This window comes from Aotus nancymaae, unplaced genomic scaffold (genome assembly GCF_030222135.1).
Source record: "Aotus nancymaae isolate 86718 unplaced genomic scaffold, 86718_ANA_hifiasm-v0.15.2.pri h1tg000092l, whole genome shotgun sequence".
Lineage (NCBI taxonomy): Eukaryota > Metazoa > Chordata > Mammalia > Primates > Aotidae > Aotus > Aotus nancymaae.
Genome location: NW_026988507.1, coordinates 3,835,886 through 3,859,454, shown reverse-complemented (window position 1 = coordinate 3,859,454; position 23,569 = coordinate 3,835,886). Strand labels below are relative to the sequence as shown.

The 23,569-nt window shown below is 38.6% G+C and overlaps 1 protein-coding gene and 1 long non-coding RNA gene across 2 annotated transcripts in view; one reads left to right on the top strand and one right to left on the bottom strand.

Annotated features, from left to right (window-relative positions):
* Positions 1-16,704, bottom strand: part of SLC38A1 (solute carrier family 38 member 1) — a 59,963-nt gene extending 43,259 nt beyond the window's left edge. The window contains exons 1-3 of the mRNA XM_012459088.3: positions 16,563-16,704; positions 11,981-12,093; positions 7,593-7,808 (exon numbers count right to left, since the gene is read on the bottom strand). Coding sequence (XP_012314511.1) covers positions 7,593-7,714 — 122 coding nt within the window. The 5' untranslated portion in view covers positions 7,715-7,808; positions 11,981-12,093; positions 16,563-16,704. The remainder of the gene's footprint in view (positions 1-7,592; positions 7,809-11,980; positions 12,094-16,562) is intronic.
* Positions 2,467-23,569, top strand: part of LOC105721865 (uncharacterized) — a 36,734-nt gene continuing 15,631 nt past the window's right edge. The window contains exon 1 of the long non-coding RNA XR_010339944.1: positions 2,467-2,600. This is a non-coding gene — a long non-coding RNA (uncharacterized LOC105721865). The remainder of the gene's footprint in view (positions 2,601-23,569) is intronic.

The window sequence follows — 23,569 nt, the reverse complement described above, 5'->3', positions numbered from 1 at the left end:
GGTATAAGCTTTACAATCTGTGGACACTGCTTTTGGTTAGGACCTACTAGGGATCAAAAGGATGTGGAAGAAAAACCTTGGTCTCCTGAAACATAGGAGCTGACATTGTGAGTAAGGAGAGACCATACCAGCTAACACCAGTATAGGAACATCAGGCTGTGCAGATTAAGATGAGGTGAAGAGTCCAGAAAAGGAAAAAACCAGCATTAACTGGGATTAGCCAGAGAAAACTAAAAGACAGAAGCCTGAGAAATAGTCCTCTCTAGACTACTTATAATACCTAATACAAATGCTATGTAAATAGTTGTTATACCATGTTTTAAAATTTGCATTTTTAATTGTTGTATTGTCAATTTGTGTTTGTTTTCCAAATATTTTTAATCCTCAGTTGAATCTGCAGATGCAGAACCCAAGGATATGGACAGCCAACTGTATTTAATCAGGCTAATTTTATTATTATTATTATTTTAGAGACAAGTTCTTGCTTTGTTGCCCAAGCTGGAGTGCAGTGACACAATCATAGCTCACTGTTACCTGGAGCTCCTAGACTCAAGCAATCTTCCTGCCTCAGCCTCCCAAGTAGCTGGGACAACAGGCACACATCACCACACCTAGCTAATTTTTTTTTTAATTGTGTAGGGATGGAGTCTTGCTGTGTTGCCCAGGCTGGTCTCGAACTCCTGGGCTCCAGTGATTCTTCTGGCCTCACCTCCCAAAGTACTGGGATTACAGGTGTGAGTCACTGTGCTTGACCTAATCTGGCTAATTTTAATAACCAACTCAATTCTACCAAGTCTATCCAGCAGTCTCCCTTTGCCTTTCTTGTGGACTTGTTTTCCAGAGAGAATTTCTATTATATTTAAATTAAAAGAAAAGTGTGAACATTTTCAAACAAACCAAACAAACCACCAATAAACTGCCTGTTATGGCAGATCTAAATTCCAGGCCTGGTAATACTCCCTGGGGTTGGTGGCAAAGTATAGGTGAGCAGAGAAGAAAGAGATACAGGCACTGTGACATGAGGGTACATTCAGTCAGGTCAAACATTGTGCAGTTGAAGCAGATAAAGTCCCTGTATGACTGCCAGCTGTTTCCTGCAGAACTTCTGCAGAATGAGAATAATGATACTGACTGACAGAGCTGTTTCAATGAATAACCATTAGAGAGCACATTAAAACACATTATTTGTAGAGTGCCTCCTCAATTCTCTCTTTCAGTCCATTTTCTGCAACAAGACTTAATAGGTTTTTCCCAAAAATCTCCACTGGCTCCCCCACTGAATAAACTTCAAGCACAAATTCCTCACCCTGCAATTCCAGGTACTGCTTAATTTGATTTTGCCTCAGTATTCCAATCTTAGCTCCCCCTGCTCCTCCTGAGAGGAGCTGAGGGCTGAGATAAGACCAGTGCATTCTGAGAGCAGAGAATAAAAAGCAAGATGGCAGTAGGAATTCACTTTCCCTTGAGGAGGTCCTCTTTCTTCCTCTCAGCCAATCTTTTCCTATCAGTTCAAAACCCTCATCATCCACAAGTCTTCCACACTCTGGTTTGGAGTTTTTGGACTCTGACCTACTTATTTCTTTATCTGTACTGTATACTATCAATACTGAACTCATCTTGCATTGTGGTTGTCCAGAGCTGTCTCTCAGCTCCTTCTAATGTGTACCTACCCACATATTAGCAACTCAGAGGAGCTCTCCACCAACTGAATATGCATCTTCTGTTTAGAAATTAGGGAGTCGCTTAAGCTGCAGGGAAATTTAGCTCGATAAGAATGAAGTATTTAAAGCCTCCGAATCTCTTTATGGTGTTTCACCTTTTTCTTCTCTTTAAGTCTTTAAATCTTTGCTTTGCATTTCTATACATTTAAAAATATATAAAACCAACCTTTTGTAATAGAAAATTCCATTCAAAATAACTAGGTTAAGCAGCTTATCACAAGTTTCTGTTATCTCACCATTTAAAAGATGCATTTGCTTGTTAAAAAGCACAATCTCTGGCAATAAAATTGATGTAATATTTCTCTTCATTGACTTAAAATGTGCTATGGAAGAAGGTGCCTTTGACATGTGGTCTCAGGATGATAAAGGTATTAAAAAAGAGTTCTCACTGAGTGAGTCTGTATCCATAAAACAGAATTTTATTAACCGTTAGGTAGCCAATTGCTCTGTGAACAAAACAAAACAAATAAACCCTACAATGGGTGATTGGGTGACCCTGAACAAAGCCTTAAAAAATGATGTAAGCTGTTATACTGAGGTACAGTGTGACGAAAGGCAAGCAACAGAAAGCTGTTATTTAAAACCAGAAACAAATCAGCAGCAACAATCTAATTAAGGATGAGTTGTACAACAGAAAGATAATCTTCCTGTTTTAATCTCTACCAATCAGTTCTTACTAGATTATACTGTTTCATCTGAGGATTCATAACATAAAAGAGATAAGTAGTTGAACTTAAATGACCTTTCCTACTTCTTTCCCTGAAACGCTAACATTCTATTAGATAGGAGAAGAAAAAAAAAGAAAGAGAAGAACAAAGAGATTGGAGAACATGAAAAGGGAAAATTGAAGAAACAGGAATCTAAAGAGAAGACTGAGAGGTAAGCAAAGGCTTACTGGTGGACAAATTCCACTGTAAATAAGGAAAAAAAAGACTTTAATTGTAACAGGAGAAATGAAAGCAAGAGAAGAATTTTCTGACATGAAAATTGAATATAGGAAGAAGTTATGAAATCTTCTTCCCTAAGATATAGAAAAATAGAAGAAGAAGAGGGATAAGTTTTCAAGGATCCTCTCAAGTGATAAAAATTTAGCCCACAAACTCCAAAAGATATAGAAAGACAAGTGGATTCAGGGTGTAGTGACAATAGTTGCCTCAAATTCTTTTAAAAACAAATCTTAATAAAATAATCTTAAATCTTGTTAAATAGTTCCTAGGTCATAACAGCAATAACTATACAAAAATAACAATAACAGATAAATATTAAAATATATGCATATTTGTCTGGGTACACCTAGTATAATCTACTAATGTTTCACCAAATTTAAGGTGACAATAATCAGCAATCATCCAAAACTTAGAGCAATATTATTGCTTCTTGAGGTGGAGAAGAAAGAAGTGCTTGCCAAAGAAAGAGGACTGCAATTTTACTGATAGACTTTTCTCATACTAAGAGGCTTACTATTGCCAGACATCAAGTACTTTACGTGGGTTTTCTCATTTATTTTCACAAATAATTACATGTGGTTGGTATTATTTTTAGCCCAGTTTGGAGAAATTAAGTAACTTGTCCAAAGTTACATTACTATTAAGCCATTTATGCCAGAGGTTGCAAATTTTTTGGTGTGAAATATCAGACTTTGGCAATGACCTTAAGCAGTAGGATATAAATAACTCCCACAAGCTTAGTGTTCCAATAATGGAACACTAGGCATAAATGGACTAACTGTTGTGGCAGGGTTTGAACATAAGCAGGCTAAGTGCAGAGCCTGTGTTCTTAACCTACAGATAATATTGCATTAAATATTCCCCAACAATCTCATGAGATAAGGTATTATTATTATTATTATTATCCCTATCTTAAAGGGATGAGATTGAGGCTCAGAAAACAAGATCACATAAGATCTCTGATAGAGCCAAGATTCAATACAAGTCTAAATCCAAAGCCATGTACTTAACTACTCTCTCTCTCTCTCTCTGTCTCTCTCTGAGTCAACACATAATTTGTAATGTCCACCCTGTAGAGATTGCCTAGACACTAGGATAGGCAGTTCACTCTGCCTAGACACTAGCATAGGCAGAAGGAATATAAAGATGATTAAGACAGTCCTTTCTCTCAAGAAGTTCACATTTATAGGAAAAATCTAGAGCTTTCTACTCAAAGTTTGGTCCATGGACCAGCAGTTATGGGCATCACCTGGGAATTTGCTAGAAATCAGAATCACAGGCCCTACCCCAGACTAACTGAATCAGAATCTGCATTTTAACAAAGTTTCCAAGTGTTTCAAAGACACATTAAAACATTGGCAGCACTGGTCTAATGGATATTTTAAAATAATTCTTATTGTATCTAATTGCGGAGTTTCCAGGCAGAGCAGAGCTATCAGCTAGATGCCAGGTAACACAGTATCAATGTTTGTTTTCAGCATTTTCTCTAGCTTCCTAAAAAGAGGCACTGTTGCCTAAAAGTTTACTGTTTGGGGAGAAGTAGTTTTCTTAGATTCATATAATTGGACTTTTCACAAGTTTGAGAAAGTTGCAGGGAGAATAAGGGGTATTTAGGTGTAGTTTTTACAGGAATCATGGACTACTAAAATATGCCAATACACAGGTGTTGAACAATGAGAATACATGGACACAGGGAGGGGAGCACTACACACTGGGGTCTGTTGGGGGGAAATAGGGGAGGGACAGCGGCGGGTGGGGAGTTGGGGAGAGATAGCATGGGGAGAAATGCCACATATAGTTGAAGGGGAGGAAGGCAGCAAATCACACTGCCACGTATGCACCTGTGCAACAATCTTGCATGTTCTTCACATGTACCCCAAAACCTAAAATGCAATAAAAATAAAAATAAAAAATAAAAAAATAAATTTAAAAAAAACTGAAAAAAAAAATATGCCAATACAGTAAGCCAGACCACCCAATGGAGACCTTCAGTAAAATTGGCAAGGGTCTTTTTCTTTATTAGCTTCATGCTGTAACATTTTTTTTTAATTTAATTGTCTTAGAGCCAGAAATGAAAAAACAGTCATGAACTCAGTCAGAGAAAGAGGGGAAATAAAGAAAAAAATAAACTCATCATACTACATTTGCAATAGAGGAACCAAAACCCAACAGACCTCTGTCTGTACCAACGCTTGCCCTGGTTGGAGCCTACAGGGAAGTGAGCTCATCCAGGCAAGTGCCTAAGTCGTGGGTGAGAATGGATCTCTCTCCATCTACTGCAAGTGGTAATCATCTTAAAAACTAGACATTTTTAGTAAGTAACACTTTTAAAAATCAAGTTTAGATTCTAAACTGACTATTATAAATGATTCCCACCTTTAAGGCCCTTGAAGTTTGGAATGCTTTGATAATGGATTGCTTTGATAATTTTATAAAACCACAATTTCCTACTTGTGAAATGGTGAGAATTCCTTCCACTGTTCAGTGGAGGTCAGCAGGGACTACTGAACCTTCCAGGAGTACAGCACATAAAATGGCCCTGGTAGCATTTAATAGAACTATTAAAGACTAGCTTTTTACCAATGCGCAAGCATTATAATCAGACGGAGGAGGGTAAAGTAGAAATACATAAGTTTTAGACAGACCTGTGTGTACCCTTGGGTAAGTTATTTTCTTTCTCTGAACCTTAGTTTCCTTATTTGTAAATGGAAATTTTACATTTTTCTCATTTGCAAAATATTTGCTTTGCATGCTGGTTATAAGGATATGTGGTAACATATGTAAAATACCTGGCACTCAACAAATGGTAATTATTATTCATAGTTACTCAAAAAATTGTGAAAAAAGTAAGTACACTTGAGTCCCATAGTAAGACACATCACAGTTGACCATAGTTGGATAATAATGAGGAAAAGTGTCTGAGTTGGGGACTTAACCTCTAAGAACATTTAAAGGAGGAAGAAAGGAGAGACAGGGCTGGAACTTCTGAACATATGTATTAATAAATGATGGCAGCTAAATGCTATGCTGGGCTTTTAATCACACACTTTATCAGAATGTAGACTATCAGAAATGATTTCTACAAAGATGCCTGGTTAGTTGGCATAATGTTCTTATCCTCCCCCATTGCAATTTCCTTTGACCCTCCCAAAGTGTAACATTGTAGGTGTTCTAATAGTCCTGCATATACCACTCTCTTCTCCTAATCTTTTAGGAGGCTGTGACACTAACTCCCAAGCTGGAGGGCTTCCTGCTAAGCCAGCTAGACAATCAGTGAGTCTAAGAATGTCCTAAATCACTTTTGTAAAAAGACATTTGGTTCTACTCTTGCAACATAAGCAAGAAAGACCTAAGGGTTGGAAGGACTTGCCTGAGGTCACAGCTAGTGGCCAGAGCTTCCGGACCAGCACTCTTCCTACCCTGACCCTCTACTTCTTCCCCATTGCTTCTCCCCTCAGTAGTGGTCTCTTTCCTTCTCCTTTTCTTTTATATACTATGTCTCTATTATAGTTCCTCATAGAGTCATTTGGGCTCAACCATTATTATTATTTACAATCCACACTACAAATGATGCTTATAAGGATGATACACCTGTAGTTTTTTTTTTTTTTTTTTTTTTTTTTTTTGAGACGGAGTTTCGCTCTTGATACCCAGGCTGGAGCGCAATGGCGCGATCTCGGCTCACCGCAATCTCCGCCTCCTGGGTTCAGGCAATTCTCCTGCCTCAGCCTCCTGAGTAGCTGGGATTACAGGCACGCGCCACCATGCCCAGCTAATTTTTTTTTGTATTAGTAGAGACGGGGTTTCACCATGTTGACCAGGATGGTCTCGATCTCTTGACCTCGTGATCCACCCGCCTCGGCCTCCCAAAGTGCTGGGATTACAGGCTTGAGCCACCGCGCCCGGCCACACCTGTAGTTTTAACACAGACTCATTGTAAAATGCAACGTTGACCATTTCTTGATTAAAATATGAACAGATGACTGTAGTACACATTTTGATATGGCATGCAGTGAAATTCCAATACTCTGTTTAATTCATAACACAGAGCTTGGTTGGGGTTCAATGTATTCATACATTTTTATTAGTCTCAATTGAAAGATTTTAAAAGATGAATAAATTACTTTCCTATTTGCTTCATCTGCTATTGCAGACTATACCCAACAGATGTCACATAAGAAATTCAAATTGTATCTTCAAATGGAACATAACTTTAGTAATGAATAATTCAACAGAATAACTAAAAACCAGAATAATTTTTAGAGCCATTTCTTTTTCTTTCTTTCTTTCTTTTATTTTTTGAGACAGAGTTTCGCTCTTGTTACCCAGGCTGGAGTGCAATGGCGCGATCTCGGCTCACCGCAACCTCTGCCTCCCGAGTTCAGGCAATTCTCCTGCCTCAGCCTCCCGAGTAGCTGGGATTACAGGCACGTGCCACCATGCCCAGCTAATTTTTTGTATTTTTAGTAGAGACGGGGTTTCACCATGTTGACCGGGATGGTCTCGATCTCTTGACCTCGTGATCCACTTGCCTCGGCCTCCCAAAGTGCTGGGATTACAGGCGTGAGCCACCGCGCCCAGCCCTCTTTCTTTCTTTCTTTTTTTTTTTTTTTTTTAGACAGAGTTTCGCTCTGTTGCCCAGGCTGGAGTGCAATGGCACAATCTGCAACCTCTGCCTCCTGGGTTCAAGCATTCTCCTGCCTCAGCCTCCTGAGTAGCTGAGACTACAGGCATGAGCCACCACTGGCTAATTTATTTTGTATTTTTAGTAGAGAGGGGGTTTCAACATGTGGGCCAAGCTGGTCTTGAACTCCTGATGTTGAATGATCTGCCTGCCTTGGCCTCCCAAAGTGCTGGGATTACAGGAGTGAGCCATGAGCCATTTCTGTCACTGGACAGGAAGTGTTAGTGGAGAAATACTCACCTGTTTATTTGACCATTTTCTACTTCGGTGAAATCATTGGAATCATTGCTAATGTTATCATCCTCAGGCACTGTCATATTTTGCAACTCAGTTAATTCGAGTCCACTTTTGAAATGCATCATGATTAGAAAGTATCTGTAGTTCGAAAATTAGTCCAAATTTCTCCTGTTCTGAGTGTATTTAGAAGGAGATAGCAAAAATGGAAGCTTGACACCCCTAAAATATAGCAAAATAAAAAAATAAACATATGAAAATGCTACTGATTAAAAATAAATTACCATAAGTAAACGAGTAGTTAATTTACTGACTATACAACTTTTACATGTTACTACTAGAGGCATTAAAGCAATCTTTGTCTACCAAGTTATGTAGGTGTACCTAAATTTTATGCCTTTTATAAATTGCCCTCCATTTTTAACTATACAGTGAACCATGTCCCATAATCTTAGTGATCAGATTTATAGGAATATCATGTTAGCTGTAGGTAACAGAGATTCTCTTTTATGAAGCAGTGATTTTTTTTTTTTTTTTGAGATGTTGTTTTGCTCTTGTCGCCCAGGCTGGAGTGCAATGGCGCGATCTCAGCTCACTGCAACCTCCACCTCCCAGGTTCAAGCGATTCTCCTGCCTCAGCCTCCCAGGTAGCTGGGATTACAGGCATGCACCACCACACTCAGGTTTCCCCATGGACAGGGTGGTCTCAAACTCCCGATCTCAGGTGATCCTCCCACCTCGGTCAGCCTCCCAAAGTGTTGGGATTACAGGCGTGAGCCACTGAGCCCGGCCTGAAGCAGTGTTTTTAAAATAAAAACAATTCAGTTATTTTAATATGTCAGATCACAGAGCACACATATAGCTGGGTACAAACTGCACAGACACAAAAGCACCTTTAGTTTAGCAATCCCAGCTTTAAAAAAATGCAAATCCTCAATAAATGGCATCACCGGGGATCAAGTACCCAACCTGGTAGTCAACCAGCAAACAACAAATTTGTGTTTTGAAATTTTGCACGTAGTTTATCCATCAACTGCAAGAGATTAAACCAATCTCTTCAATGAAATCACTTTATGTCAGGGAATTAGGGAATTAAAAACTCATACTCAAAGGATTTGGTTTAATCCAACTGCTACTATATTACTCATCAGAAATGAAAAACTTCCAGAGTTCACATTTTCTCCCATATGGATGACTGTGGTTTAAATTTCTGAGGGATCACCCATAGTAAGCAGGGAGGAAAAAAATTTTGGGGGCATAGCAGCCTCACAAATTAAAAAGCAGATGGCTTGTCAACAGCCATACCATCCTGAACATGCCCAGTCTCATCTAAAAAGCAATGGCCACAGAGGCAAATGCAACTTCAAAAGCAAGGCCTATAATGCATCAGGAGCCTCACTGTGATACTCTCAGCAAAGTGATGGGGACCATGTCATGAAGTAGAATGTCAATTAGCTGGTTTTTTTTTTTTTTTAAATGTCATTAGCCAATCCCCTTGGACAATGTTTTGTATTTTGTCTGATCCTAAATTCTGTAAGAAGGCTGTAGCCTAGTTAAGGGTCAAACCCCAATGTGCCCAACTAAGTAGTATCTCAAGAAGCATCTTACTAATTTCTATTATTTTGAAGACCTACAGAAAGTACTCTAGAATAATAACTTTTCCAGGCATCCTTCTCTTTTCCTCTTTCCATAGCCAGGCCACACATTATTATTTTCATTCACACAGTCTCCTATCTAGAATAAAACTGCCCTGGTTTCAGGATCCTCTAATGTGCCACAACATACACATGTTTCTAATATTTCAGGTTATAGGAACCTCATCTTTTCTTCAGGGTAGGGGACCTCCTCAAGATGGAGGAGAGCCAGGCAGGGAGATTTGAGCCCTATGACTCCTGGTCTGAGGCTGATTCCTCTAACCACAGTGGTGGTGCTAGAGACTGGCCCATCTGTGATTGTTTCTAGTACCTTCATGCAGTGGTGGTGTTTTACCATCTGCTTTATTTTGCAAAAGCTGAAATGAATTAAAATGGTTAAGCCCCACTCTTATCCCTTGGCCCTCTTTGATGAAAGCTGTCCAGATGGGCTAGACTGGGTAATTTCTAAAAGTCTTGCCACACTGACTCCCTCTTGTGTGACTACATCACAGGCTACTGAAGTGATATTACAGGGCTGATAGAAAGTTAATTCAGTGGATGGCATTTCCAATCTGGGTTAAGGAGACTTTTCTCTGCGAAATGGAAGGAAATAGGGCAGCAGACAAAAATTTTCTGTGGTGAGAAAGGATTGACTAATAATAGAACTCAAGTCTACTGTTTAAATTTTCATATTAAAAATACATGTCTGTATATATGTGTGAGTGTGTGTATGCATATCACACAGACACACACACACACACATAAAACTAGTGAAAAATAGAAAAGTCAGAAGAATAAAAACAATAGATGAAGTCTTAGCCACTAAAATTAGGTCAGTATTATGCAAATACCATTACAAATTAATCACAAAGAATACATTTTTATTATTATTAAATAACATCTCTGAAACCTAACTTGTTCTTGAAAATCAAAATGGAAATTGAAAGGAAAAATTAACAAAATTAATGGCACCCATCGACGAGGCTACACTTGAAAAAATAGTATCAATTCAATTTATCATATATTTATTTAGTACTAAGTGATGAAGGGATTGAAAAAGTTTGAATTTACAAAAGAAGACATATATGAGGCCAACAAACATATGATAAAAATGCTCATCATTACTGGTCATTAGAGAAATGGAAATCAAAACTACATTGAGATACCATCTCACGCCAGTTAGAATGGCGATCATTAAAAAATCTGGAGACAACAGATGCTGGAGAGGATGTGGAGAAATAGGAACACTTTTACACTGTTGGTGGGAGTGTAAATTAGTTCAACCATTGTGGAAGACAGTGTGGCGATTCCTCAAGGACCTAGAAATAGAAATTCCATTTGACCCAGCAATCCCATTATTGGATATATATACAATATATCCCATTATTGGGTATATATTATAAATCGTTCTACTATAAGGATACATGCACATGAATGTTCATTGCAGCACAGTTCACAATAGCAAAGACTTGGAACCAACCCAAATGCCCATTGATGATAGACTGTACAGGGAAAATGTGGCACATATACACCATGGAATACTATGCAGTCATAAAAAACGATGAGTTTGTGTCCTTTGTAGGGACATGGATGAACCTGGAAACCATCATTCTCAGCAAACTGACACAAGAGCAGAAAATCAAATACCACATGTTCTCACTCATAGGTAGGTGTTGAACAATGAGAACACATAGACACAGGGAGGGGAGCATCACACACTGGGGTCTGTCGGGGGGAAATAGGGGAGGGACAGCGAGGGGTGGGGAGTTGGGGAGAGATAGCATAGGGAGAAATGCCAGATATAGGTGAAGCAGAGGAAGGCAGCAAATCACACTGCCATGTGTGTACCTATGCAACAATCTTGCATGTTCTTCACATGTACCCCAAAACCTAAAATGCAATTTAAAAAAACAAAAAAAAAAGAAAGGGGTTGAAAAATGTTAAATGCAGGGATCTCAGGCAGCTTCAGAGAAAAGTCACATTTGGATTGGACCCTGAAAAATTTTTTTCCTAATACTAAAAGTAATACAATGGCTGGGTATGGTGGCTCACATTTGTAATTCCAACACTTTGGGACATCCAGGCGGATCGCTTAAGCCCAAGAATATGACACAACATGTCAAATCTCTTCTCTATAAAAAAAAAAAAAAAGAAAAAAAAAGTTAGCTGGGTGTGTAGCACGTGCCTGTGGTCCCAGCTACTTGGGAGGCTGTGGTGGGAGAATCACCTAAGCCTGGGGAGGTCAAGGCTCCACTGAGGTGTAATCATGCCACTGTGCTCCAGCCTGGGCAACAGAGTGAGATGCTGTCTCAAAAAATAAGTAAAGGTAACACATACTCACTGTAGGATCTTTACACTTGATCTTAGCCAAAAGGCCGAGAAGCGATTGTAGGATCTTTAGAACAGATATTGTAAAAGAAATACTGCCACTCCCAAATGCCCAAATGGGCTGCTGTTAAGCTTTTCCTTCCTTTTTTTCTTCCATTTTCCTTCTCCTTTCTTTTCTCTAGCTCCTCTTCCTTCTCTTTTTTAAATTTAGCATTGGTGATTTTAGATTGTTTTTAACCTACTTTTTCATTGAGTATTATATTGTAAGCATTTTGAAGAACAGAAGTGGTTCTTTTAAAAAAGATTAGTTCTTTATTAATAAATGCTAATTTATTTATTTTAAAAATGAATAAATGAATTAATATAATTTGGTAGAAAAGTTAGAAAATACAATTTTTCAAATGGAATAAAACAAGCAAAAAAAAAGTTCACCTGTTATCTCAGCAAGCAGAGACGATCACTGTATATGTATCGCTGTATGGCCTTCCACGGTTTTTCTATGCACAGATATAGTGCCTGGCACACAGTAGACACTCAATAAATATCTGTTTAATGAAAGAATGAGCACAAATAAAAATATATACATATTTACAAAAAATGGAAATTATACCTAACATTGAGTTTTTAAAACATTTTTTTCACTTAACAAGATATTATTTCCTATCTTGAGTTATGTCAACAAGCACAAGTCTACACCATTACTGTTGATGCTTGGTTAACTCTGCCAGAAACTGACATCTAACCAGTTATTGCTCTACATTCAGACTGCTTAGTGGAGAGGAGATTGACAGATGGAAATGGGGCCTGAGCTGAGACTTTTCAGTGGAGGGAGAACATGGTCAATGGCACAGAGGCGGGAAGTGCAGATTGAGTTCAAGAAACAAAGAACTATAGTTTCACTGAAAGAGAGAAATAATCATCAGCCTATATGATTAATTAAAAGGCAGACTAGGGTCATCATGTGAAGGTCTTGGTGTTAACACAACCATAATTACTATCTGTCAACATTTATAATAGGTTACAAATGACAATTTAGCACAGAATATTTCTGATTCTTACCACAATCTTGTGAGGTACTTAAGGAAGGCATCAATTTCTTGTTATGCTTATTGGTACATTTTATTAAAAGAACCAATGTAAAATACATAATCTTGCTATTTATACTGCATGGTGTTATATATCAGAGGAGAGGATACACAAAGAAACTTATCTGGCCTTAAGTCACTTAGAGCCTATTTAAGCAAGCAAGACAAACCCATCTAAAATGACACTGTACCTCAAAATATTTGCATGATGTAGACCAAACTACAGGGCAGAATGAATAATAAGTCCAGAAGGATTTCAGAGATACACGTATCTACATAGTGCATACATGCATGAAGGAGAGAAGGAAGCAAGGAAGGAAAGAGGAAAAGAAAGTAGAAAGGTGGAGAAATCAATGAGACCAATGAGATCAGGTAAGGTTTAATTTAAGAAAGAGATAGGATCTGAACTGTGTCTAAAAACAGGTAATATTAGACTGGGGGAGAGGGAAGGCTTTCCTTATACCAGGGACGGTACTGACAGCCTAATTGCTAACACTTTGTGGTGGACTGATGCACTCAATATTTGTTCCCACCTCTTTTTAGTCCAGTTCTACAAAGGATAGAAAGTTGAAAACTGTATTTCCCACACTCCCTTGCAGCTAGGGTTCTAGATATAATTTAGATTCCACCAGTGAAAGAGTGCTGGTGGCCAGAGCAAGGCATCCATTTTGCTCGTATGATTCTAGCAGGTGCTGCAGCAGCAGGTGGCCCTATAGTCAACAGTTGTGGTTATGATTTTTGATCATCAGATTTGGCTCAAGTGATGTGTTTCTGGAGCATGCCTTGAGCTAATGGCTTCCTGATTTCCTGACTTCTTGAAGGAGGCACAGATAGCATTTAACCTTAGCAAGTGAGTTGAATATGTTGTTATGCTAATTATTTCTAGAGGCCCAGCCTAGAGCCTGCACTGCCAATAATTTTAACAAATTTGTAGACACTGAATTCCCTGTGTTAAATCTGTTTTCCTTAGCATAAACAGATTTCTGTTAAATGAAACTAAATCCTGACTGATATCCTTAATTTTATTTCTCCCTTAAATTTTTTCTATTACTGGAAATTTTAAACATATGTAAGGGTAGACAATGGTATAATGAATCCCCATATACCAACTTCAATTATCAATTCAGGCCTGTCTTTTTGGATTTTTTATGCCCATCATCACCTAGAATTATTTTGCAGCAGGTCCCCGATATCATATCATCTGTAAATATTTCAGCATGAATCTCTGAAAGGCAAGAGCCTCTTTCTTAAACAATACCACGACATCGCTATGAAACCTAAAAATATAACAAAAATTTTTAAATAATACTACATATCCTGCCACATACACTTAATTTTAATACTTGTCATGAATCATCATTGGTTTTTTATTATGAAGAACTAATATAATCAGACCTCTCCTAGCTCAACTCCTGAGAATCTATGAAAGCTAGGTCAGTGATTTTGAGAAAGTATTAATAGACATTTCTCCAAAGAAGACATAAAAATGGCCAAGAAGTGTGTGAAAAAGGTGCTGAACATTATTAACCATCAGGAAAATGCAAATCAATACCACAATAAGCTATCACCTCACAGCTCTTAGGACAGCCATTATCAAAAGTCAAGAGATATCAAGTGTTGGCAAGGGTATGGAGAAAAGGGAATCTTTGTACACTGTTGGAGAGAAGGTAGATTGGTGCAGCCATTGTAGAAAACAGTATGAAGTTTCCTAACAAAATTAAAAGTACAACTTTACTTGTTCATATGACCCAGTAATCCCACTTCTGGATATAAATGAAATCACCATCTCATAAAGACATGTATACTCCCATGTTCATTGCAGCATTATTCACAATAGCCAAGATATGGAAACAACCTATGTGCCCATTGATGTGAATGGATAAAGAAACACAGGCACATATAAAATAGAGTATTATTCAACCTTAAGAAAGAAAGGGATCCTCTCATTTGCCACAACATGGATGAATCTGGAGGACCTTATGGTAAGTAAAATAAGTCAGAGATAGAAAGAAAAATACTGCATGATCTCATGTATACATGGTATCTTTTTAAAAAAGAAGTCTAATACACAGACATAGATAAAACAGTTGTTACAAAGAGTTTGGGGAGGAAATGTGGAGATGTAGGTGAAAGGATATAAAGTTGCAGGTATGTGGGATGAACAAGTCTAGGGGTACAACATGAGGATTATAGTTAATACAGTTTGAGTATTCCTTATCAAAAATGCTTGGGACCAAAAGTGTTACAGGAAAGGGGTACTGATTCAGACCGCAAAAGGAGGTTCTTGGATCTCATCCAAAAAAGAATTCAGGGCAAGCCCACAGTGCAAAGCAAAACCAAGTTTATTAAGACAGTAAAGGAATAAAAGAATGGCTACTCCATAAACAGAGCATCCCTGAGGGCTGCTGGTTGACAATTTTTATGGTTATTTCTTGATGACATGCCAAACAAAGAGTGGGTTATCCATGCCTACCCTTTTTAGACCATATAGGATAACTTCCTGACATTGCCATGACATTTGTAAACTGTCATGGCACTTGTGGGAGTGTAGCAGTGAGGAAGACTAGAGGTCACTCTCATTACCATCTTGGTTTTGGTGGGTTATAGCCAGCTTCTTTACTGCAACCTGTTTTCATTAAGGTCTTCATGATGACCTGCACTTTGTGCTAACCTCCTAATTCATTCTGTGACTTAGAATGCTTTAACCGATTGGAAATGCAGCTCAGTGGGCCTCAGCCTCATTTTACCCAGCTCCTATTTAAGATGGAGTTGCTCTCATTCACATGGCTCTGACATACCCCCCTCCCTTTTATAAGAGAACCCTTAATCCTAAGGGTTGCAGAGGGACAAAGATCCATCTTCTGTAACTTCCTCAGACTGAATAGGGGCGATGATATGCCTGCCTAATTATTCAGGGTAGAGAAGAGCTCATTCAGAAAGCATCAGTATGGAGAAGGACATTCATGACTTAAGTTCTGACAAAAAGTGATGTTTGGAATATTAATAGTGTAAATATTAATGTTTAATTCAAGAAAACATTGAGTAAGCTTATCCTTATTCCTATACAGAGTACCATAGCAATGTATTCCATGAGAGTAAAGCAAAATAAGTAAAATTATCAAGTAAACAAAATTATAAGGCTTTCCCTGAACTGAGCAACTGTTGGAACCAAGCTGATATGGTGTTGCTAGATGATTGCAGTGTGTCCAGAATTAGAATATTTATCTAGATTTTTACATTATCCATCCCTCTTGTTTCTTCTGAGCAGCAGCTAGAGATCACTGGTTGGTTCACAGGAATAAGCAAGGTTAGCCTAAATTGCAGAAACAAACTTAAAAACAACTGATGAGACTAGAATTTAATAACAAGTGTACCATAGTTCTTGAAACATAGTTTCTCTCTCCAGTTTCCCATTTTTAACTAAAGACAAATCATAGTAACACTGATTTGCTTTATTATACTTGGCCTGATTTTTTGTATAAAGTGCAGCAAGAATAATTATTTTTCACATAAGCCTTTTGTAATTGGGCTTTGATGGAACTCTGCTCCATAGAAGATATCTCAGATAAGACTTTTTTATAGCCAAGACTTGCAATGGGTTTGACCCTCAAATACCTGTGAATTGGGTAAATTTCTCTCCTTTTGAGGTCCCAAGATAACTTGGGACTCCTGGACCTGTTAGAAAGTGACATTCTTACCACAGGTTATAAATCCCATATAGGGACTGTGTAGGCAAGTATGAGGCCAATTCCCCAAAGGGCTTTTATTGGCTTTACAAGTCAAGTTTGATTCCTTAAAGGAAAGCACGTCATTCCAGTCAAAGCTTGGTAAAATAACCAGTATCTCCAGGTGTGTCCTGTTACAAAAGAAAACAGATTCTTATTGCACTTATGCAAACAACTATATTGCTATAAATTAAGAATACTCACAGATAGTTTCCAGATTCTGGAAAAATCAGGTAGAGAGAAACAAACATACTCCAAATTTTGTTCAGAGGAGTATACTTTTGCATATAAATACAAATAGCTCAAAAATAGCTGTAAATAGCTCAAAAGAAAAGTTTCCTTGACTCTGAAAAACAAAACAAAGGGTCAGCAACATTTTAAGCAAAGTCAAAATATTACTTTAGTATTCTATTGTTTCAGTTAATTTAATTAACTCCTGTTCTACTCGATATTCATGAACATTTCAGCCTCTATGAGAGTTCTGAAAGTATTTTCTTCTACTCTAATATCACAATTTCCAAAGGTATCAGAAACTTGCATTTAAGAACCTCTGTCAAAGTCCTATAGCTGATTATAAAACCACATTTTAAAGAGGATTAAAACCAGACAATAATTGTCTGTGGATAACAAAATCTTTTAGAACAGCCACTATTAAAGCCACAATTGGCTAGAAAATTTGGGTTACCTCTGTGGCACACAATGATTTTATGTAACAATTATAATATTAATAACATACACTAAGTTATATCAGAATTATAGAAGTTTCCCATATTCTGGAACACATACCAATAACATATTTATACAAATATAGCCCAAAGAAAACCAAACACCATTTTATATTTGATAATGCTTCCTACATAACTTTTATAGCAAATAAACCAAATGTCACTGTTGCATTAGTGCATTATTGATGTCAAACCCAATTCTGTTTTTTTCAATGCTGAAATAATTTCTTTTTCTTTAATTATACTTTAAGTTCTGGGGTACATGTGCAGGTCATGCAGGTTTGTTACATAGGTATACATGTGCTATGGTAGTTTGCTGCATCCATCCCCTCGTCATCTACATTAGGTATTTCTCCTAATGTTATCCCTCCCCAGAGTCTCCCTCTATCGCCAGGCTGGAGTGCAGTGGTGTGATCTCAGCTCACTGCAACCTCTGCCTCCAGGGTTCAAGGGATTTTCCTGCCTCAGCCTCCCTAGTAGCTGCAACTACAGGCACACACCACCACACCCAGCTAATGCCTGTATTTTCAGTAGAGACGGGGTTTCAACCATGTTGGCCAGGATAGTCTCAATCTCTTGACCTCGTGATCTGCCTGCCTCGGCCTCCCAAAGTGCTGGGATTACAGGCATAAGCCATCATGCCTGGCCAGTCAAACCCAATTCTTAATGAAACCTTCTAGATAAATGCATTTAATCAGTTTGACCATAAGGTAAGATTTTCATAAACCTTTTATAACCCTTTACAAATTTTTGTTAAAGAGCAGATCATAAGCAGGTTTTGCTCTAAGAAAAACAGTTGTGCTTTTATTCCAATGTTTAACTTATCAAAAAACTGAATAATACCCCTTTAATTTTTGCCCATGTCCACATATACAATATTTTTTTACAAGATTAATTTTTTACAAACTTTCCATAACTTTCTTAACCTTCAGCATTATTCTATCTTACTTAAAACAATCATTAACCCTTTAATTTGGGCAAGAAAAATCCACATTCCCATACCTTCCTATCATCTTTCACCAAAAACACATTTCGCTTTTCTTACACACTTTGCATGTAGAACCGTTTTGTCAGTAGTCTTAATTAAATGTTACAATGTTAACTCTTAGCAACTTTTACTTTTGATGAAAACCTTGGTAAGTTCAGGATTTTAATTATGTAGTAGGTGTGGAGCCTAGGATAGTACATGGAAGTGCAGATAAGGGCTGGCTTTTTCCAGCATAGCTGGGGGTGTGGCTAACTCCACATGTCTCTGAACTTATCTAGAATCTAATGCTCCAAAGTAGGTAAATTGAACAATTTTCGAAAGTCAAAGAAGCAGTTTATGCCCTTAAAGCATTTAGCAAACTTAATATCTGACCTGCATAATTTAGACAAAATGTCTTTATTTTACCAACAATCTTTAAAACTATTTTTATTTCCCAAAGATTACTTAAATCACATGAACTAAAAGGCATGACACTTTTTACTTTTCTGACAAAATATTTAAGTTCATTATTATTAAACCAATTAATTAAAGTTCTTTTATTTTACACACACATAATACATATAAATACATAGACAGAAGATAAATAATCATCCCTCTAAGCCAGGAATTGAATCTTGAACCTGGGCTGCCATTGTGATGGCAGAGACCAAGGGAGAGTACTGCCACATGGTTACAAGGTCAAGCTCCCAAGGTGACTGACCAGAAGGAAACCTCATCAAGTTTGCGTGCACCCACAACCACACCCACAGAGAGGGAGAGAGAGACCAGAAGTCTGACTGGTAAGAAATTCTTGCCCTATTGCCAGCTTGCCAGGTTTCTGGGTTCCCCCTCCCTCAGACCTGGCTGGCTGCATCACAGCCCTAAGGGCCAAGCCACAACACAAAGGAAATTTATCTTTTTCCATTCTGGCCAGAGCAAAATATATGTGACAAAACATAGATATTAGCCACTCTGCTTAACACCCAATATCAAACTGGCAAGGCTCAAACTTGCCCCCATCATTGTTAACCCAACCTCCAACCAAGAGTTTCAACATGTGGTCTCTGGGTAAGATGGTCACCCTGAGTAACGGAAAAGATAAGAAATGGAAAGGAGAGAGAGAAAAGCATTGCCTGTGGCAGGGTAGAGAAGGTGAAATGCTCAGGGAGGCCAGAAAAAGACCCACCCACTGCAGCATCACTGAAAAGTTCAGGTACCTGCTTGTCAGTCGACAAGAGATCTTTTGCAGCAGTCCCATCAGCTCTCAAGTTTCCCCTTTTAGTTAAGAAAAAGCTCTCCATGTCCCACGATTTTGAACATGCATAATCCTGTCACCCACAGCCATCAGCAGGGACTGGAAGGCAGATTACCCCAAAGAGAATAGCAGTTAACATGCTGTAATACCAAGCCCATTCTTAGCCAAGAAGGACTTTACTGAGAGGGACTTATAACCCCCTAAATCTTAGGAGGATTTCTAAGCCTCCTAAGTTGGGCCTCTAAGCCAAAGTTGGTCAAGTGTCCTTGTCTTTTACTGAGAGGAGGCTTTAACCCTCTCTCTCTTAGGAGAGACTCTAATTCTCTTAAGTTGGGCCTCTAACCCAATCCTGTTCATTACCTGGGTACCCCCCCGCCCCCACTTACCCAAAGTCAGCTGATCAGTACTGCAGTCTATTACCTTTGGGTTGTAGGGCTTCTTCAGTATTGTACCTTTGGGGTTTGCCAGAAAAATGTTACCAGCCCTTACCACTTACCCAAAGTTAGCTTTTGGGTTGGGGGTTTCCTCACTATAGTTGCTTCAGTGGTTGCCAGTTGTTACAGGACCCACTTACCCAAAGTTAACTTTTGGGTGCGGGGTTTCCTCACTATAGTCGCTTCCACGGTCGCCAGAAAGATGTTACAGGACCCCAACACTTAACTGGGGGTTTCTGCACTATAGCCCCTTTGTGGTTGCCAAAAAGATGTTATAGGAAAAGGGTCCCAATCCAGACCCCAGAGGAGGGTTCTTAGATCTTGCACAAGAAAGAATTCAGGGTGAGCCCATAAAGTGAAAGCAAGTTTATTAAGAAAGTAAAAAAATAAAAGAATGGCTACTTCATAGTCAGAGCAGTCTTAGGGCTGCTGGTTGCTCATTATGGTTATTTTCCTATGATATGCTAAACAAGGGGTACGTTCTTCATGTGTCCCATTTTTAGACCATATAGGGTAACTTCCTAATGTTGCCATGGCATTTGTAAGCTGTCATGGCGCTGGCAGGAGTGCAGCAGTGAGGACGACCAGAGGTCATTCTCATCACCATCTTGGTTTTGGTGGGTTTTAGCCAGCTTCTTTACTGAAACCTGTTTTATCAGCAAGGTCTTTATGACCTGTATTTTGTACTGACCTCCTATCTCATTCTGTGATTTAGAATGCCTTAACCGTCTGGGAATCCAGCCCAGTACATCTCAGCCTCATTTTACCCAGCTCCTATTTAAGATGGAGTTGCTGTGGTTCACTTGCCTCTGACAGAAGTAGTTCAGATTTTGGATATTTTGAATTTTGGAATATTTGCATACATATTATATCTTGGGTATGAGACCCAAGTCCAAACTTGAAATTCATTTGTTTCATATACACCTTACAAACATACCCTCAAGGTAATTTTACATAATATTTTTCATAATTTTGTCCATAAGATAAAGTTTTCACTGCATTTTGACTGTGACCTATCACAGGACGTTAGGTGTAAAATGTTCTACTTGTGGCATCATGTCAGTGCTCAAAAGGTTTTAAGTTTTGGAGCATTGTGGGTTTTAGACTTTTAAAAAATGTATTTATTTATTTATTTATTGAGATGGAGTCTCGCTCTGTCCCCCAGACTGGAGTGCAGTGACGAGATCTCCACTAACTGCACCTTCCGCCTCCCAGGTTCAAGAGATTCTCCTGCTTTGCCCTCCTGAGTAGCTGGAATTACAGGCACACACCACCATGCCCAACTAATTTTTGTATTTTTAGTAGAGACAGGTTTCACCATGTTGGCCAGGCTGGTCTTGAACTCCTAACCTCAGATGATCCACCTGCCTCAGACTCCCAAAGTGCTGGGATTACAGGCATGAGCCACCGTGCCCAGCCAGGGTCTTGAATTTTTAGATTAGTGATGCTCAACCTGTAATATTGTGTTGTATATTTGGGATTTTTGCTAAAAGAGTGGATTTTAGATGCTCTTGCCACAAAAAAAGAAGCGACCATGTGAGATGATGGATATATTAATTTTCTTGACTCTACTAACCATGTTATCATGCATATGAATACCAGAACATCATGTTGCACACCTTAAAAACAATTTTTGAAGCAGAGAAAGAAAGTGTTAAGCCTAAGGTCAACAATGGTACTATAATTCCGGACCAGCTAGTCCTATAACTGATTGTGTCTGTTTCCCCACTTGGGGTTCTTGGATTCTTAGGGTTCATAGGTGATAGTGATACAGATCTATGAACTAATATGGATCTATATTTCAAAAGGCCTCAAACAGGCTAAACAGGTTAACTAAAAGGTCAAGTATCCATACTCTTAGCAAGACTATATTAACGTGATGATAATCCTGAATTTTGATTGGCAATTTTCTATACCTTTGAGTAATAAAAATGGGAAATGAATTAATATATTAAAGTCAATACTCAAAACTCATTAAACAGTATACTTAATATCTGGACATTGCATTGGATATAATTTATATTCTAATTAAAAGCTTAAAACTGATAATCAAAATCTTTGAAAACCTGCAGCTCTTGGAAGGTGGGGAATAATAAAAATGGCCTTTGGTAGTGAAAAACCTGGGAAGCTAGTGAGCAGTCTCAGACAAATAAGTGGTTTTTCTCTTTTCTTGCCCAAGGTTAATGATTTAACCTGTGCTTAAGGTCCTGGCTCCTCTGCTAGGACCTTGTATCTCTACTTTCTCTCTCTGCCTTCCCTGACTTCTTGACGTCAGCTCATTCTCAGAGCTCTTTATCTGGAACATAACTCTGTCTAGAAACTTGAACTATCACCACACCCCTCTCTTTACTGCCAGCAGTCTCTAAGCTACTTACTCCTGCCACCATTCCCCTAAAATCATGCCTGATTAGTAAATTCTGGCTCCACCACTTAGGAGCTGTGTAGCCCCAGGCAAAAAGATTAACCACTCTTTGCCTCAGTTTGCTCACCTGTAAAATGGATTTAAAGCAATACCCATCTGACACAGTCATAAAGATTCCATGACTTGGGTCTATGTGCAGAACTTAGAACAGTGTCTGTGTCTTGTAAGTTACTATGACCATCGTTCCTGTTTTCTGACCTCTCCCAAATAACTCCACACTGCATCCTCCCAAGAGCTGCTTCTTGGTCTCCTCTGCCAGATCCCTCCTCCCAACTTTCTGTGTAGAAGTAGCTCTTTGGGCCTCCACTCTTCCTGCTCCACACATGCCAAATTCTTTCTTTTTAGGGCTTCAAGCCTGTAGTGTCAAGTTTCATTACACAAAGGCATCTTTCAGATCTTTCTTCCCAGTCTTTTTCATTTTATAAAACTAGAATTCCTTTGCATTATGAAATAGGATCTCCCTCATAAATCAACTTGATCATGATCATGCCACGTAACACATCACATGTCTCTTCATCTGTAAAATGAGAGGTCATAAGGGAGAGGTGATCTCTCAGGTTCTTTTCTTCTCAGAAACATTTCCATAAATTCGTTTCAGACTCCCACTGCCTTCTGGACTGCTCCATGAGGATGGTTGTCATTACCTCAAACTTCACATGCCTAAAGCAGAACGCATCACCTGACCTCACATGCCAGCATTCTATTTCTGTTAAAGATAAGCTTCATTCTTCTTGTCACTCAGACTTGAAACTTGGGTATCACTTTCATACAACTTCATATCTAATCAGTTGCCAAGTCCTGCCAACATTCCTTCACAAAGTCCCTTCCGTTCCCCTTGTTCCTTAGTTTCACAGCCTGAACTTTGCCACAGTCCCTCTCCTCCAGGCTACCTCCTGCCTCTTGCCCTCTCCCACCTATAGGAGCAGATTCTTCCTGAAAATGTGTGTCTTGGATATTTCTCTTTCTGCCTTGCCAATTATAACTGTTCCTAATGTCTATAGGATGAGGTCTAATCACTATAACCTCAGACAGCTTTCTCTTTAATTTATGCTCCCACTACATTCCTTCTGAACTTTCCATTTCTGCCATGGGTCTACTTTTACACAGTTTTCTGCTTGTTTATGCCATTTCCCTGGTCCTGGACACACTCTCTCCACCTTCCCATGAAGCCTATGCTAACCAAAGTATGACCTTTTTTTCAAAGCCCAGCTTGCTTGCCTTTTTAAAAAAATTCAAGCCAACTCTTCTGTGATGCCCTTTTCCAATGACTAACTCATGCTTGACTGTTTACCTGTGATGAATTCTTTGAGCAGTTTTGTGTAGATTACTCACTGACTTATAGCAAAGGCTCCAATATTTTAGTAATCTTTTTATTTACAATTTCAGTTCCTTGGGACAAGGACCATAT